At 44.4% G+C, this 17,326-nt stretch overlaps 1 protein-coding gene across 3 annotated transcripts; it reads left to right on the top strand.

Moving 5' to 3' along the window:
• Positions 1-14,101: 14,101 nt before the first annotated feature.
• LOC120704978 lies at positions 14,102-15,808 on the top strand. 3 transcript variants are annotated; one of them, XM_039989528.1, is made up of 3 exons: positions 14,102-14,272; positions 15,409-15,500; positions 15,601-15,808. In XM_039989528.1, exons 1-3 carry the CDS (start codon positions 14,150-14,152, stop codon positions 15,620-15,622), a joined length of 237 nt encoding a protein of 78 aa, XP_039845462.1. In that variant the 5' UTR covers positions 14,102-14,149; the 3' UTR covers positions 15,623-15,808. The 3 variants fall into 3 exon arrangements, with proteins under 3 accessions (XP_039845462.1, XP_039845461.1, XP_039845460.1); XM_039989527.1 differs by having other exon boundaries at positions 14,111-14,272; positions 15,412-15,500; positions 15,623-15,808; XM_039989526.1 differs by having other exon boundaries at positions 14,113-14,272; positions 15,623-15,808.
• Positions 15,809-17,326: the final 1,518 nt, after the last annotated feature.

Here is a 17,326-nt window from a genome sequence, read left to right as displayed (position 1 = left end):
CTCCGGTGATCATCTGATAAAAAGTAGCAAATAGACGACAATGCTTCAATAGAAGTATTTCACTATCTCTAGTGAAATGAAACGGCCATATGTTTCGGGAGTGACTGCCACGTCAGCTTATAGTTGTTTCGAACTAGACCTGATGATGGGCTATGGGACCTGACAAAACTGACTCGGTCAACGTGTTGAGCGCGGGCTCAGGGCAATATTTGTGGCCCCATCTAACACGTGTAGGGCATGGACCAAATCTTTTGACATGAAACACAAAAATATGACCAAAAATTCAAAAAAAAAAAATCAATCCAACTCAAAAAAAATTACACATAAAATTGTGGGTGAACCCAACCCAATCATGTGATGGGTCGGGCACGGGCCAACAATTTTTGACCCGAAACCTGAACTTGACCCATTGAATGATCAGGTCTAGTTGCCACGTCGGTTTACCTTCATTACAATCGGCTAAGCAATCCTTGACAATGAAGTTGGAAACTTGGTTGTGTAATTTAGTAATACTTTTGCGTACCTGTTTCTTGTTAAAGCCATGTGATGTTTACATATCTCCTTTTACATATAAGTAAAAAAATTAATAGGGTCCGGTAAAAAAATATGAATAGATTTATAATTTTTTCTTGTAGACGGTTATTTTTGAGAAAACAGAAAAGATTATTAAATACTAAAATGAAAATAAAATCTTTTCCTTCCTCTATGCAGCTCTGCCTGAATTAAACTCATACGCGAGACTATCAAGAGGATAATGCATCACGTGGTGGTGCTTCAAAATTTTGATCTTTGCTTTTTTTGAGAGAGAGAAAATTTTTGATCTTTGCTAACACACAAACATCCTCCTGACGCACAAAACAACATGAGCAAGCAAGCCTGCAAGACGGATAGAAAATTAAGGCCCACAGAGGGGACCCGGGGAAGGAGAGGAAACCTAGGTTCGGCTTAGAGAAGAAGACACAGGCTGTGTTTTCCGCCCCGTGGCAGAAATTTCGATATTTAACACTCAATACGCACGTCTCACGCGTTTTGACATCTAATTCACAAACCTTTCGAAATATAACCTCCCGCACACGAATTCTAGGGATTTCATCCCTTCACCTCCCGCACGCGGAATATAACCTTCCGCAAGAAAGCATGAATGCAACGGCAGATGGAGTAGCCTGCCTGCTTTTTTTTTGTTGAGATAATGGAAAGTAGCCTACCTGATGCTCGCGAAGGATCGCGGCAGGATCGGAGGGGCGGCAGTGACGTGCTGTTCTTGCCGAGGAGGCCACGAGGGGAACATGCGAGCGAGCAAAGAGCGAGAGAACACAGATGGAGAAGAGAAGCGCACGGGAGAGACCAATCGGATCCAATCGGTGGTAGAGGATAAGGTGAGGGCAATGTTGTCTTTCTACTGGAGCCATAAAATGAAAAAGAAAAGGAAAATCAGAGAAATATAGAAAAAGAGGATCAAATCCCTTGAATCAAAAGAGCGGAGGTTATATTTTGAAAGGCTTACGAATTGGATGCAAAACGCGTGAGGCGTGTGTATTGAGTGTCAAATATCGAAATTTGAATTTTGATATTTGACATCGAATACACACACATCACCTCTTTTGATATTAAATTCGCTGGCTTTTCAAAATATGACACTGAACGTGCGAATTCTTTCGAAATAGAGGATTTCAGCTCCTTTTCATTATTTCGCGAATTTCATTTATATTTTCCTTTTTCTGGGCACATGAAGTACCCATTTTACCCCTCACCCTATTCTTTGAAAATCGACTCGATTGGATCGAATCATTGTGGCTTCTCTCTCTCCCGTGCTCTGCTGTCTCTCGACATCTCCCCTGCAGGCCGCCGCCGCACCCCGCAGCGCAATCAGCAGCGGCATCGATCCCCAAATCCTTGCCGGGGGCTCCAGCATCGGGCGAGCGGGGCCTCTTGCAGCGCGTGTGCAGCGGGCGGGCGGGCGGCGGCGCACCTGCAGGTGGCTCCTGCCCATGGCGCTCCTGCAGGGGCGGCGGCCTGCAGCCTGCCTGTAGGAGGCGGGGCCGAGCTACCTGGAGGGGAGCACGGTGTCACAACCCCGAGACCACCGGCGGTAAGGAAGATAACAGGCTCTCACCGGATAAATTCTCACGTTGCCGCCGGCGAGATCGCCGTGACGTGAGATGGAATCGCCACCGCCGTCAAGGATGAACAAGCAAGGGGATAAGTTTCTATTTGATTTCTTCGTTGCCTTCTCTATTCTGGTTGCTGGCTTATATGTCTCTCCATAGTCTTACATGTGGGACCCGCCATGAATATACCATGTCCACGGGTGTTACATTTCCACCCCCACAAAACGTTGCTTGCCCCCAAGCAACAACATGATCTGAAGTTAATCTTATGTGTTCATTCTCTGCATGGTATTCTTGATTAACAATCAGCCTAGGTAGGTATCGATGCCTTGTCTCCATCAAGTCAAACTTATGAATACCCGGATCCCATGGCCTGGAGAGGGGCAACATAACCATGAGACTACGTTGAGAAGTTTCCATCAACATATGAATGGTTTTTAGAGGATCAGATATATGCTTTGTAGCTCCTTTGAGCAAAACTTGAACTATCTGTGTATCAGATTCCATGTTCAGAACCACTCCATTCTCCACGGGGTCACAAAAGGAATAATCTAAATCTGAGTCGCACTCAAGGTGAAAGCACCATGAGCAGTATCTCCATGACCGAAGATCCAAGTAACTCTTCCAGATAGTGAATAAACTATTCTTCAGCCTGATAGATTGCTTGAGCAGACTTGAATAAATGGGAACCTCAACCAGCCTTAGATCAACAAAGCACTTGTCGATTGGTTTGTAAAATTCTACTGCATCTGGATCCCATTGCATCACAGTTGTTATGTATAGCTCAGGTTGCTTACTTTCTCCTAAGATACAAGTGAGCACTGTGTTCAACTTGTCCACATCAATCAACATAATGATAGGGGAAATGCTGACTTGATCAGGCACTTTATCCATGATCAGCTCTTCAACTGACACCATTTGTTGCAATAAGTCTTCATTGGTAGTAAGGTGGGAATCCTTACCCAGCATATGCACAGACTTGTTTGAAACAATGAACAATAAGTAGCAAGCCTTGAGTTTGTACAGCTCATGCAGCACTGTCATTTTTTTCCAATGCAATGATTGATCCATTTCCATACCCAAAGTGATGTTTCCCAATTTTCAGGATAAGAGCTTGCTTTGGCATCCTCGTATATGATCCAACACCCATCTCATCTTGTATGCTGATAGTTGGACTAAGACCAAAGTCAAGCTGAACAGTAGGAATCATTTTCTCATGATACACATACTCTCTAGCACTTGCTAGCTGCTGTGATAGGCCATCATGCGAATTGACGTTGACTGGCGTCTCATTCACATCATCAGTAACAATTCTCAAGAGAAAAGGAGTGTTTCTCTCAAGTGTTAGCTCATCGTCCATGTCTGCCTCGCCAACTGGTTTGCTGTCCTCATCAAGCTCTTCAACAAAACCTTGGTCTGAATCAACCAATCCAAGCTCCATGAATCCTGGGAAGCCATCAACAATCTGCTCATTATCTTGGTACCCTCCACTAGAAGCTAGCAGTTGCAACAAGTCGTTGTTCACGTCGAGATTGGCTGACATTTCCTCGTCCCACACAATCTTGCCAAGCATTTCATCATACACCTCCTGTGCAACATCCTGGCTAGACATACCATCGAGTAACACATATGCAGAACCCTTTGTGTTCTCATCATCCACACCTAAGGCTAGTTGCTGCAACAGGCCTTCATGTGTATCAATGTCATCTTGCATCTCATCCCATGTAACCTTTACACACATCTCATAGAACACCATTTGTGCAAAAGTTTGGGATGCTCCTGGAGCACTGAATGTAACCTGTTCAGCCATTGTTGTTGTGTCATCCTCAAACAGCATTTCGTCAAACACCTCATGTGCAGCAGTCCCAGACATCACTGAATTCTTGAATGAATTCTGCTCAGCCCGTGAGGTGATCTGAAATTGCAAGGCTTCAAATTCATCCACATAATCTCGCACCGACCCTGTCTGCTGCAACTCAATGAGACCATCAATAGCATGTTTGTAATCAAAGGAATCAAACTTCTGAACAGCCTGAACAAATTGCTCCCAAGTACCCATCCCATTCTTCAGCTTACATGCTTGCCACCACTTAGAAGCATTCCCATCCATGTGCAGAGAAGCGGCTAGAACCCAAGACGACTCACTGATGTTCTGAATTTGGAAGTAATTTGTGCACTTATCAATCCAGATCTTCGGATTGGACCCATCAAACAGAGGGAATGACATTTTCGGCACATAGTGGTGGCCCTCAGCCCGTGTCTCATGATGGCGACGAACAACAGGATCGGGACGAGATGACGACGGCTCACCTAGGAGTGGCCGCTCCGGTCGATGTGATGGTGGCCGGCGAGACGACGACAGTCTGGTGGGCCGATCCCCGGAGTCTGAATCCTCCGTGCCCGAAGAAGAGAAGAGTCGCTCCACTGCGCGCGCCGTTGCATCAATCTGCTGGTTCATGCCATGCTGATCTCGTGCCAATTGATCCAGGGCCCTTGTCTGTAGAGCGACCTGCTCCTGCATATGCTACTGCAAGTGATGAAGATCCCCCATCTGAAAGCATCTAGGCCCATAATTCGAGTTTTGGTAATTAATGACAACGGTTTGTGGATTAATGAATTCATTTGAGATAATGAGTATAGGTTGATCCACGAGTGAAAGAGATTTGGTTGTGAACGTATGGAGTTTTGGAGATGATAAGCAAAGCTCGGACTCAAGGCAAAGGTATAAAATAGGGCTTTTGCGTTTTACCGGTCACAAGGCGTTTAGTGGATGAAAAGTGACCGGATTTGTTGGATAGATAGCCGTACTATCAAGAGGGGTTGCGTACTCATGCTTGACGGGTCTTTAGTGCCATTTTGCTCAAAATGTCTAGTTGCATGCATGAGGGCTAACGGCGTTTTGAAAAGATTTGAAATAGACTAAGTTCGAGAGCTGACTGAGTAACGGCGGACAGTCCGCGCCTAAGGGGCGGATAGTCCGCGCCCGTTCCAGAGAGCTTGCAGAGGCTCTGGTGGGCTGGCGGACAGTCCGGCCCAGAGGGGCGGACAGTCCGGCCCAGAGGGGCGGACAGTCCGCGATCGTTCCAGAGAGCTTGCAGAGGCTCTGGTGGGCTGGCGGACAGTCCGGCCCAGGTGGGCGGACGGTCCGCCACTGTATTTCAAATTTGTACCAGAAAGGGTGTCTAACTGGTGTGGGCTTCAAAGTTGAACGGCGGACAGTCCGGACATGGTGCGCGGACGGTCCGCCGGCTAATTTCAAACTTGTACCAGAGAGGTTGTTTCTCTGGTTTGGGCTGAAAAGTTAAACTGCGGACGGTCCGCTCCTGAGGCGCGGACGGTCCGCAGGCTAATCTCAAAGTTGTTCCAGAGACGTTGTTAGTCTCTGGTAGGTTGGAACTCTTAACTGCGGACGGTCCGCCACTGGGGCGCGGACGGTCCGCCAGGGCTTAACGGCTAGTTCTGACACGCATTAAATGCACTCTGACTCACTGGTTTATAACGGCGGACAGTCCGGTTTTTGAACCGCGGACGGTCCGCGACTTCGCAGAAAAGAGTGTAACGGCTAGTTTTTGAAGGGGTGTCTATATATACCCAATGCCCGGCCATTGGGTGTGTCTCTTGGCCATTTGGATAGGATTCTTGACACATTAGAGCTAAGGCATCCCTCTCTCACACACACTTGCTTAGAGATTGCATTTTTGAGAGTGCGAGAGCTTCCTAGTGCATTGCATCAAGAGTTTGAGCTTTGTGGCATTAGGGATACTTCAAGCAAGCGTCATCAACTTGTTACTCTTGGGAGTTGCCGCTCCCTAGACGGCTTGGAGAAGTGGATTTCGTGGAGCTCCTCCAAGGAGATTGTTGAGGAGCCCCGATTTCGGTTGTGAGAGGTTTTGTGCTCACCTCACCGGAGTGGTGAAGAGCAACTCTAGTGGAATCGAGGTGTGGAGCGGTTCCTTGATTCAAGCCGGCTCAAGATCAAGAGGTTCTTGATAGAGGAGCGGTTGATTCTTGGAATCCACCTCAACGTGGATTAGGGGTGACCGGCAAGTCATCGACACCACGGTATAATTTCTTGTGTCAAGCTTGGTTACTTCTCTTGCTCTCTTTAATACTTGCTTTTACTTTGAGCAATTTACTTTACTAGAGCTTGATTTGTGTCTTGTCACCCTAGGTTGCAAACCCATCTAGAGATAGTAATAGCATGACATAGGGCTTTCCTTTGTTACTAATTAAATTTCTCTAGTGTTATTGGTTTTAGTTTTTAAACCGCCTATTCACCCCCCCTCTAGTCGGTGTTCTTGATCCTACAAGTGGTACCAGAGCTAAGTACTCCTTTAATTAAGGATTTAACCATCTTGGAGTAGAACAATGACTAGTGATCATGGGATTCATGTTGGGAAGCCACCATTCTTTGATGGGAACAATTATGATTATTGGAAGACTAGGATGTCGGCTCATCTCAAAGCCATGAGTAGAAAGCTATGGAGAGTAGTAAATGATGGATATGTCATTTTGGACCCAAAGAGTTTGACACCCCTAGATGAGGAAAATGAGACACTAAATGATCAAGGGGTTAATGTGCTCTTTAGTGCTCTTGATGTAAATGAATTTAATAGAGTCAAGAGCCTCACAAATGCAAATGACATATGGAAGAAGCTCATGGAAATTCATGAGGGTACATCAACGGTGAAAGAGGCCAAGCTATACTTGCTTAAAGGAAATTTCAGTGAATTTACCATGAAGAAGGATGAGAGCATAGCCGAGATGTTCAACCGGCTAAATGACATTGTAAATGATCTCAAGGGACTTGGATTTGAGGTACCGGATGGGGATTTCAACCACAAGTTTCTTAGATGTCTTCCAGAAAGATATGACACAATTGTGACCTTACTTGTAAGGTCAAATGTGAAGACCGCAACTCCCACACAAATATTGGGAGAAATTCTCACCCATGACATGTTCAAGAAATCTCAAGATGAAGCTCATGGTGGAGAAATTGATATGAAAAAGAAAAGTGTGGCATTCAAAGCTCAAGATAGCAAAAATGAAGAAGAAAGTGGATGCCAAGAAGAAGAATCGGATGAGGAGATGGCTCTCTTTGTCAAGAGATTCAATAGAATGATGAGCAAGAAGAGCTTTGGCAAGAGAGGCCAATCATCAAGAAAAAATCCTTTTGTGGACAAGACTTGCTTCAATTGTGGTGAAGTAGGTCATATCATTGTCAATTGTCCAAACAAGAAAAAGGACAAGAAAAATGATGAAAAGAAGAAGAAGAAGTTCATCAAGAAGAAGAAGAATGGCCAAGCTTATTTTGTTGAATGGGATTCCGATGCAAGCTCCGATGATGATGATGATGATGATGACAAGCCATCCAAGGGAGTTGCCGGGATCGCCATCAAGGAGGCTCCATCACTCTTCTCTACACCACATTGTCTTATGGCAAAGGGTGGTGCAAAGGTACAACAAGATGGTGAACTTGATGAATTTTCATATGATGATCTTGTTGAAATGCTTAATGATGCCGATGAATTCATGACAAAGGAAAAGGCTAAGTTGAAGGACTTGAAGTTGAAGTTTACTTCTCTTCAAAATTCCTATGAGGAGCTAAAGACTTCTCATGAGAATCTCAAAAAAACTCATGAGAAGCTTGAGGAAGCTCACAATACCGTGCTTAGTCATGAAAGAAAAGCAACATTGAGCATTGGTGTTAGTTGTGATTTAATTGATGATAAATCTTGTGGCTCTAGCTCTACTAGTTCTTTGTGCACTAAAATTGATAACCCTTCTTGCAATGAATCTCTCATTATGGAAAATGATTTATTAAAGAAAGAGGTTACTTGCTTGACTAATGATTTGAGAAAATGCTATGATAGTAGAGCAAAGTTTAATCATTGTTGGGCAAGCCAAAAGTTCACCTTGAACAAGCAAGGGTTTGGATATATTCCTAAGAAAGGGAAGAAGGCTTTTGTGCAAACTAAAACTACTTTTGTGAAGAGTAGTAGCAAGCCATATTGTGAGAAATGCAAGAAGGTTGGCCATGTTGAGAAGAATTGCACCAACAAGAAAGTCATATCCTTTGATTCAAGTTACATGCTTATGAAAAATTCAAATGGCAATGTTAGTGCAAAATTTGTTGGTATACCTATAAATGGTGCTAAAAAGAATGCCATTTGGGTGCCAAAAGTCTTGGTCACTAATGTGGTCACTAACGTTCAAGGACCCAAGAAAGTTTGGGTACCTAAAAGAGTTACTTCCTCTTTGTAGGTGAATTACAAGTCCGGAGGAAGACATTGGGTGCTTGATAGTGGATGCACTCAACACATGACCGGAGATCAAATGATGTTTTCCTCTCTAGATGAGAATGTTGGTGGCTATAGTGACATCATCTTTGGTGACAATAGCCGGGGCAAAGTCAAAGGAGTTGGTACAATTCCTATCTCAAGCAATCATTCTCTCTCAAATGTATTATTAGTTGATTCTCTCAAGTTTAATCTCTTAGCGGTCACTCAACTTTGTGATTTTGGATATAAGTGTAGTTTCACTAAAGATGATGTTGTAGTGACTAGCTTGGATGGAAAAGATCACATCTTTACGGGATTTAGACATGAGGATGTATATCTTGTGGATTTTGCAACTAAAGAGGCAAATTTGTCCACTTGCTTATTCACTCAATCATCCTTGGGTTGGTTATGGCATAGAAGGCTTGGTCATGTTGGCATGAAACAACTCAACCGACTTTTGAAGCATGATTTAGTAGTTGGCTTGAAGAATGTGAAGTTTGATAAAGATAAGCTTTGTAGTGCATGTCAAGCCGGAAAGCAAGTTGCAAATACTCATCCCACTAAGAGTGTCATGTCAACCGAGAGACCATTGGAATTATTGCATATGGATTTATTTGGTCCTACAACATGTAGAAGTATTGGTGGAAATTGCTATTGTCTTGTGGTAGTGGATGATTACTCAAGATATACATGGGTTTTCTTTCTTCATGACAAGGCCGATACATATGACACATTCAAGAAATTCTTTACAAGGGCCGAAAATGAATTTGAGCTCAAGGTGAAGAAAGTAAGGAGTGACAATGGAAGTGAGTTTAGAAACACAAGAGTTGGGGAATGGTGTGATGTGAAAGGAATCAAGCATGAATTCTCAACCAAGTACACTCCGGAACAAAATGGTCTTGTTGAAAGGAAAAATAGAACCTTGATTGATATGTCAAGATCAATGCTCTCCGAGTACAATGTTTCGGATAACTTTTGGGCCGAAGCAATCAACACGGCTTGTCATGCCTCAAATAGATTGTATTGCCATAGATTTCATAACAAGACCCCATATGAGTTGCTCATTGGAAGGAAGCCAAATATATCATATTTTAGAGTGTTTGGTTGCAAGTGCTATATTCTCAAGAAGGGAACTCGGTTATCAAAGTTTCAAAGCAAATGTGATGAGGGTTTTCTTCTTGGATATTCATCTAATAGCAAGGCTTATCGGGTCTACAACAAAACACATGGCATTGTTGAAGAAGCATATGATGTTGAGTAACACATATGCAGAACCCTTTGTGTTCTCATCATCCACACCTAAGGCTAGTTGCTGCAACATGCCTTCATGTGTATCAATGTCATCTTGCATCTCATCCCATGTAACCTTTACACACATCTCATAGAACACCATTTGTGCAAAAGTTTGGGATGCTCCTGGAGCACTGAATGTAACCTGTTCAGCCATTGTTGTTGTGTCATCCTCAAACAGCATTTCGTCAAACACCTCATGTGCAGCAGTCCCAGACATCACTGAATTCTTGAATGAATTCTTCTCAGCCCGTGAGGTGATCTGAAATTGCAAGGCTTCAAATTCATCCACATAATCTCGCACCGACCCTGTCTGCTGCAACTCAATGAGACCATCAATAGCATGTTTGTAATCAAAGGAATCAAACTTCTGAACAGCCTGAACAAATTGCTTCCAAGTACCCATCCCATTCTTCAGCTTACATGCTTGCCACCACTTAGAAGCATTCCCATCCATGTGCAGAGAAGCGGCTAGAACCCAAGACGACTCACTGATGTTCTGAATTTGGAAGTAATTTGTGCACTTATCAATCCAGATCTTTGGATTGGACCCATCAAACAGAGGGAATGACATTTTCGGCACATAGTGGTGGCCCTCAGCCCGTGTCTCATGATGGCGACGAACAACAGGATCGGGACGAGATGACGACGGCTCACCTAGGAGTGGCCGCTCCGGTCGACGTGATGGTGGCCGGCGAGACGACGACAGTCTGGTGGGCCGATCCCCGGAGTCTGAATCCTCCGTGCCCGAAGAAGAGAAGAGTCGCTCCACTGCGCGCGCCGTTGCATCAATCTGCTGGTTCATGCCATGCTGATCTCGTGCCAATTGATCCAGGGCCCTTGTCTGTAGAGCAACCTGCTCCTGCATATGCTACTGCAAGTGATGAAGATCCCCCATCCGAGCAAACAGCATATCCACGCTCTCCATCAATCGATCCAACTTGCCATAAGTAGTCTCTTGAGCATCATACATCACGTCGAGGAGTTGCGTCTGGGCGGAAGGTTTTGGGGGCGCCGTGATGACCGATCTCGAACAGCCCCACAGATCGCCGAATCCTGTAGTGTGAGCTCACCGATCCCAACTACAACCCTAAGCGGTGCGACGGAACTCGAGTGGACGACGGCGTCAGATTGGCTAACCGGCATTTTGCAGGGAAGCCGCCGCCGACTGGAAGTCGGTAGGCGGGGCGTGGACGCCGAGATCCAAAGGAAGTCAGCGGAGCGGGCCTAGCGCGTCGAGGAGGCGGCAAGCCGGGGAACGGGAGCAGTAGCGCGCCGAGGATCACCAAATCTGATACTAATTGTCACAACCCTGAGACCACCGGCGGTGACAGCCTCTCACCGGATAAATTCTCCCGTTGCCGCCGGCGATATCCCCGTGACGTGAGATGGAATCGCCGCCGCCGTCAAGGACGAGCAAGCAAGGGAATAAGTTTCTATTTGATTTCTTCGTTGGCTTCTCTATTATGATTGCTGGCTTATATGTCTCTCCATAGTCTTACATGTGGGACCCGCCATGAATATGCCATGTCCACGGGTGTTACACACAGGAGGCTAGATCTCACGGGAGGCAGAGGAGATATGAGAGAGAAGAGAGCACGGGAGAAGGAGAAGGATTCAATCCAATTAATTCTCTAAGAACAAAGTTAGGGGTAAAATAGGTACTTTATGTGCCAAAAAAAGAAAAATATAAACAAAATTCGCGAAATCATGTAAAGGAGCTGAAATCTTTCATTTCGAAAGAATTCGCACGGTGAGTGTCATATTTTGAAAGGCCTACGAATTTAATGTCAAAAGAGGTGAGGCCTGCGTATTTGATGTCAAATATCGAAATTCCTCACGCGCTCGTGGCTCGTGCTCGCGAACGAAGAAGCTGTGTGTTTGGGTTAGTTGAATGGGTGTTGGGTTGGTTGGGTGTAGAATCCATTCTACACCCGCTACCGTACAAATTATCACAAAATAAAAAGTTGTTACACATATAAAACAAAAGTTGCTAAAAAATAGAATCTATTATACCATGAGTTGCCATACATATAAGATGTGTGGTAAATCTATTGACATCTTATGTTTATGACAACGTACGACAACTTGTGTGTGTATTAACCTTTTTGTTTCGTGGCAACTTATTCAATAATATCAAACTTATATTTATACATAAGTTACTACTGTAAAATATTATCAAAACTTATGCAAGTGAGGTCTAGTTTTATTTGTCTCGTCGTGTAGAACATAATGATATAATTGGTTATCAAAACAGAGGTTATATGAATGAGATAAAATATTTTTTATAGAAGCTTTGTACCAAAACAAAGTTTATTTCCTCGACCTGCTAGTTAACTTGGTGATGGCGTGAGCATGCAGCTACACACGCAAGCACATGAGCCAAAAAATGCGGGCTGGTCTAATCCGTGGGACGTTGGGACGCGACGCGGAGGAAGTTCGAGGCCGGGCTTGCGAGGGGACGCACGCCATCACGCTAGCGCGACCAGTTATAGGATAGCATTTACCTTGTTGGAAATGTTAGGTGAGAGGACAAATATAAATAAATTTTGGGGCTTTTGCGTTCTTGCTCCTATTTTATAGTGATAGTGATTTTGCTCTACTTTTTGAACTTCACGATTTTGTTCCTATTTTTTGAAAATGAAGTAAGCGTTTGCCCCTATTCCGTGAAATCCAGTTAATGGTGTTGAATTTACTTTGAAAAGACCAATTTGCCCTTGTGGATTTGCCCCTACTATTATCTGAATTTGGTGATTTTACCCCTATTTTGGTGATTTTACCCCTATTTTCTCAATTTGATAGGTATAAAACGAATTTTTCTGTTGTAAATTCAAGCCAAATTTTTATAACTTTCAAAGATGACCAAAATTTGATAGTAAACCAAAAAATAAAGGATCTTAATATGCAAAAAGTTGTCCATGCTCCCGCGCCTTCTGCCTACCGCCTGCTGTCCTGCTTCCGCCTGCTTGCCGCCTGCTTGCTGCTGATGTCGCCACCTACTGTGCTACCTTGCCGCTGCTTGCTGCCTAAGGATGGATTCGGATCGGATACGGATGAAATCGGATCCGAATGTCACCTTTTACCACATTTTAATCCGGATACGAATGCGAATGCGGATCTCATCGGATACGAATACAAAACGGATAGTTCGAATCCGGATTCGAATTCGGATACCTTCTCGATTTGAAACAGAGCTATCACGAGTATCAGTTTATTTTGTTAATAATTTTATAGTAGATCAAAATCATTATACAAGTAGGGAGTAAAGAATTAGAAGATAGCTAATAAAAAAATATAATTATATATGTATAGCTTTTATATTAAATATATAATACTAATTTTAAAGGTAAAATAAATAAATATTTAAATTCTTAATAATTAAGATATACAAAAATATTTTATCATTAAATAATTAATTAATTTGACTCATATAAAATAATTTTAATCATGAAATAAATATATTAAAGAGTTAAAGTTAATTTTTTATATCATTACTAATTTTAATAAATATATTATTAGTTATCTAGTTTTCTAAATAATTTAAATAGTGTAGATCATTAAGTAATTAGATATAAAGATAAGTTTAAGATTGCCTCACTAGTCACTTTTTCTTTAGGTTCCCAAAAAAAAGTCAATTTTTTTTGCGGATACAGACGGATATGGATGTGATCGGATATTTCTCGAATACGAATATGGAATCGGACAGAGAAAAGTTATCAAAGTCGGATTCGGATGCATCCATATGACATCCATATTAAAATCGAATACGAATACGGATATCCATATTTACACTTTAAGCGGATACGAATACGGATAATTCAGATGTTCAGCCATCCGGATCCATCCTTATTGCTGCCCCCACGCTTCCCCCTCACGAGCCGTGCATGCCCGCCCGCATCTGGCCCCGCAGCGCCGCTCTACCGCGCGAGCCCAAGCACGCCGGCCTGGTCCTGTGCTCGCACTCGCCCGCTCGCGCGCCTGCCTCGCCCCTGCTCGCCTCCTTGGCACGTCAGTCAGTAGATCCGCCTTTCAAGTTATGGGATTGAAAAAGTGAGGCTATGAAATGAGAAATGAGAGAGATGAATATAGAGTTAAAGTAGTATGATCTTTTCCTCTTGCTCTGAGTTTTCCTTTCATTTATTTTAATTATTTTAGTTGGCATACACCTAACAGTGTTAAAAAGAGGGGCAAACGAAGCTTTCGTTTAATAAAGCGGGGGTAAAATTGCACAACTCAAAAATAAAGACAAAATTACCATTTGAGGTAAAAATAGGAGCAAGAATGTCAAATTCCCATAAATTTTAGGCCCAGTAAGGCCCGCAGAGGCCGGCCCGGGGAAGGCGACGCGAGGCCGAGAGAGATCCATGCATGCCCCCAAATCCCGAATCCCCACCAACCCAGAGTTCAAAAAGAAAAAAAAAATTCCCCACCAACCCGCCGCCGCCGCCTCCTGAGCCCTGACCTCCCGCAATGGCGACGCGCAACCTGGTGACGAGGACGTGGACCCCCGCGGCTTCTACTCTCGGCCGCTGTTTGGGCACCGGTATGCCACCGCCGGCGCGCTTTCAGTTTCTCCACGCCGTCCCCAGCCAGGTTCGCCCCTCCCGACTCCCGCATAAGCTTTGATCTTGATCGGTCTCCATTACCCATGTCGTTGGTGCAGTTAACTCAATTTTCCCCCAAATCGAGGTTCGTGCTTGGATACTCATAAAAAAAGTGACTTATCCAATTAGGGATGTTTGTTGGGCCTGGGGGGTGATGGATTTACGCCCGCATGCTGGGTGTAGAATTTACTTCTTTGTGTTCTGTTGTGGTGTTGTTTATAATTTGCGCCTGTGTTCACCATCAGCTGCAAGAGCACATAGATGCAACACAAGTACCAGCTTGGCACTAGCTACACTGCCTTATTGTAGTATATTAAACATGCTTGTATATTGCTCTACTAATTGGTACGACACTCACCCGATCTCCATTGGCTTTAAGTAGTACTAACTTACTGTAAACAAAGATATCCTGTGCATACTTGTTGAATCTTCTGTTAGGACTGGGTGGCGTCACACAACTAGTCAAACCAGCATCTGCTTACTTTGAAAATATTGGCAATATTTCCCATCCCTGGATTAGGAAAATCTTAATTATTTCTTTGAATCAATTTGCTTTGGTCAAACTGCATGTGAGCTTGTCTTCTATTGTTACTGTGAATAGTCTTGAGGTATAATCACGAAAGTTCTTTGCCAGCCGTGGTACTACAATGGGCATGAATCATTGCACCCACCAAATAATTGGGCTGTATCTGAAGTAATTCTCATTTATAAATTTGCTATGAAATTAAGAAAAAAGACCAGTAGCTCGGGGCTCCTCCCAATGTGTGCATACTGTATTTATGTTCACCTGTTGTGCCAACATGTCTGTTTTGGGGAAAAAAGGGCTGGTAGCTCTTTACAATCTGGACATACTAATGATTTTATGTTGTGTTTGTTCATGCAATGTGTAACCCCTTTTGGAGAAAAGAAACCAGTAGCTCTTCTGAATCTGGGCATACTGTGTGATATATGAGAGGATGCATGACCTATGATCGATATATTTCTAAAATCTTTTGTGTCTGACATTGGCTCATGAGAGGATAGAAATATAACATTTGCTAGCACATGTATCCTTACTGTTAAACTGTATCCTTTCATCCTAGCTTACTCTGTTTTTTTCCCTGGGGGAATGAATTGCACCTTTAGCAGGACGGCATTGCAATACGGAGGCTCTCATATGATCTGGAATCTGCTCGAGACATGCTGGAAAGAGCCAAGAAACAAGAGGAAGTTATGAGGTAATTAAGGAGCACTAGATTCTTTTTTGATTGGCTTACTTAAGATTCTATTTTCCATTCTATTTTGATTGGTTTACCTTAACACAAATCTTTCTAATAGTGGAATTCCCGTTCTTTGTTAGGAGAGGGATCAAGTGGTTCTCAAGAGGTGTCAAAGCCGCGGAATGGGCTTGCTACTTTTGTGTTTCAACTACCATTGCCGTTGCAGTGATGGTTGGCAGGGAATGAAGCCAGTTTCTTTAGCTTTATAGCTGACGAGCAAACTCTTGTCTGTTTGTCTTTGTGAGCTCTGTTTGTGTCCTGTGTTGAGCCCTCAGTGGTTATGGGGGCAGAAATTGTACCAATGTATTTGTTAACTATGTGAAGGCTCGGGTACCAGAGTAATAATCAAGTAATGATTTAAGCGCACTTCCCCTACACAAAGAATGACTGAGCAGCTCGGGTCCGCGTCCACACTGGTGGTTGAGTGGTCGTGTGGCCAGCGTGGATTGAGAGAAAAGCGACGGACTGCGCTCGGTGAGTATCCATATTGTTACCCTATGCTCAGTGGCGAATCTAGCAAACACATCTAGAGGGGGCTCATTTCCCTTCTCATCTTCTTCCTCCCCTTCTTTTCTTCTTCTTCTCCCCTTCTTCTTCATAATTTCTTCCTAAAAATGAAGGAGGCTTAGGGGGGTATCCATTGATGTTGGGGAGGTAGGGGGGCTTGATCCCCCCTAGCCCCCCCTTTGGATCCGCCCCTGCCTATGCTCTCGGCCATACGATCAACATGTAAGGTATGCAGGATAGTGGGAGATGTGATTTGTAAAAATGTGATTAGAGATGAGCGGTTAAGTGTAAAATTACATAATCCTCCTTTGGAGGTGGATCATGTGGTCCGGATTAAAAATTTGTATAGTTTACATATTTCTTTTCTATATGTTAAACGCGCACCGCTCCAGGAATGATCAGGGCATCCACATCAGTGAAGTTTTTTTACAGCATCCGATGGTAAATCTACAGCTTCCGTTCACTCCACCTGCATGTTACTGTTCCAGTAAATATCTCTCGCTTCGAGAGCTTTCTTCTTACTCCCCGACCCTGACACATGTCCAGCCTCTTCTATGGCGCTGCTTCATGTTTCGGCGGCAGAAGCCCGGCGGCGACCAGCGTCTCCAGGAACGCTCTGTCGGCGATGGACTTGCCCCAGGGCACGGGAGCGACCATCTGCACCGTCTTCACCATGACGACAACGGGAAGGAGAGGGGAGGCTCGAACGAAAGAAAGGTGCGCTCGCTACTTCTCTCTTTTTCTCGCATATCTACTCTGGGTCTTGGGCGCAGGGCAGCGGCAGTGGGCGAAGGCAAAGGCAAAGTAAGCCAAACGGACGCACCCGCACCTACCTATTCAACCGCAGTAGGTGGGCGGATTTGCCACAGCCTTTTCAGATCTACCACATTGAATGCGGTTGATACCGCTGACCCTGCCAGCTGGGCCCCACAATAGTGAGAACCTGTGCGCACGCATAGTAACTGCAGTGGGACGGTTCCCGAAACGGCATAGGCGCATTGAAGCGGGCATCCTGTCACTCAGCAGTCCCCCGCGTCGTCCCGTCTGCCCGAGGACACCGCCTCAAAAGGCGCGCCCGCTCCGCACGCATCGAGCCACGTCACGGGCGACTCCACGACTCTGTGCCCCGCGCCAAAAACCGTGATGGAATATTTCCCCCAGGGGGTTCTTTACTAACGAAGGAACTGCTATTCCGAGCCCTACTGATCAGGGGTTCGAGGGCTGGCCCGTCGAGGGTTCGACAGCCGCCCCAGATCGACCGAGTCAGGAGCAACATG

Source organism: Panicum virgatum, chromosome 4K (genome assembly GCF_016808335.1).
Source record: "Panicum virgatum strain AP13 chromosome 4K, P.virgatum_v5, whole genome shotgun sequence".
Taxonomy (NCBI): domain Eukaryota; kingdom Viridiplantae; phylum Streptophyta; class Magnoliopsida; order Poales; family Poaceae; genus Panicum; species Panicum virgatum.
Note: the sequence above shows the minus strand (reverse complement) of the source record. Positions and strands in the feature narration are given on the sequence as shown.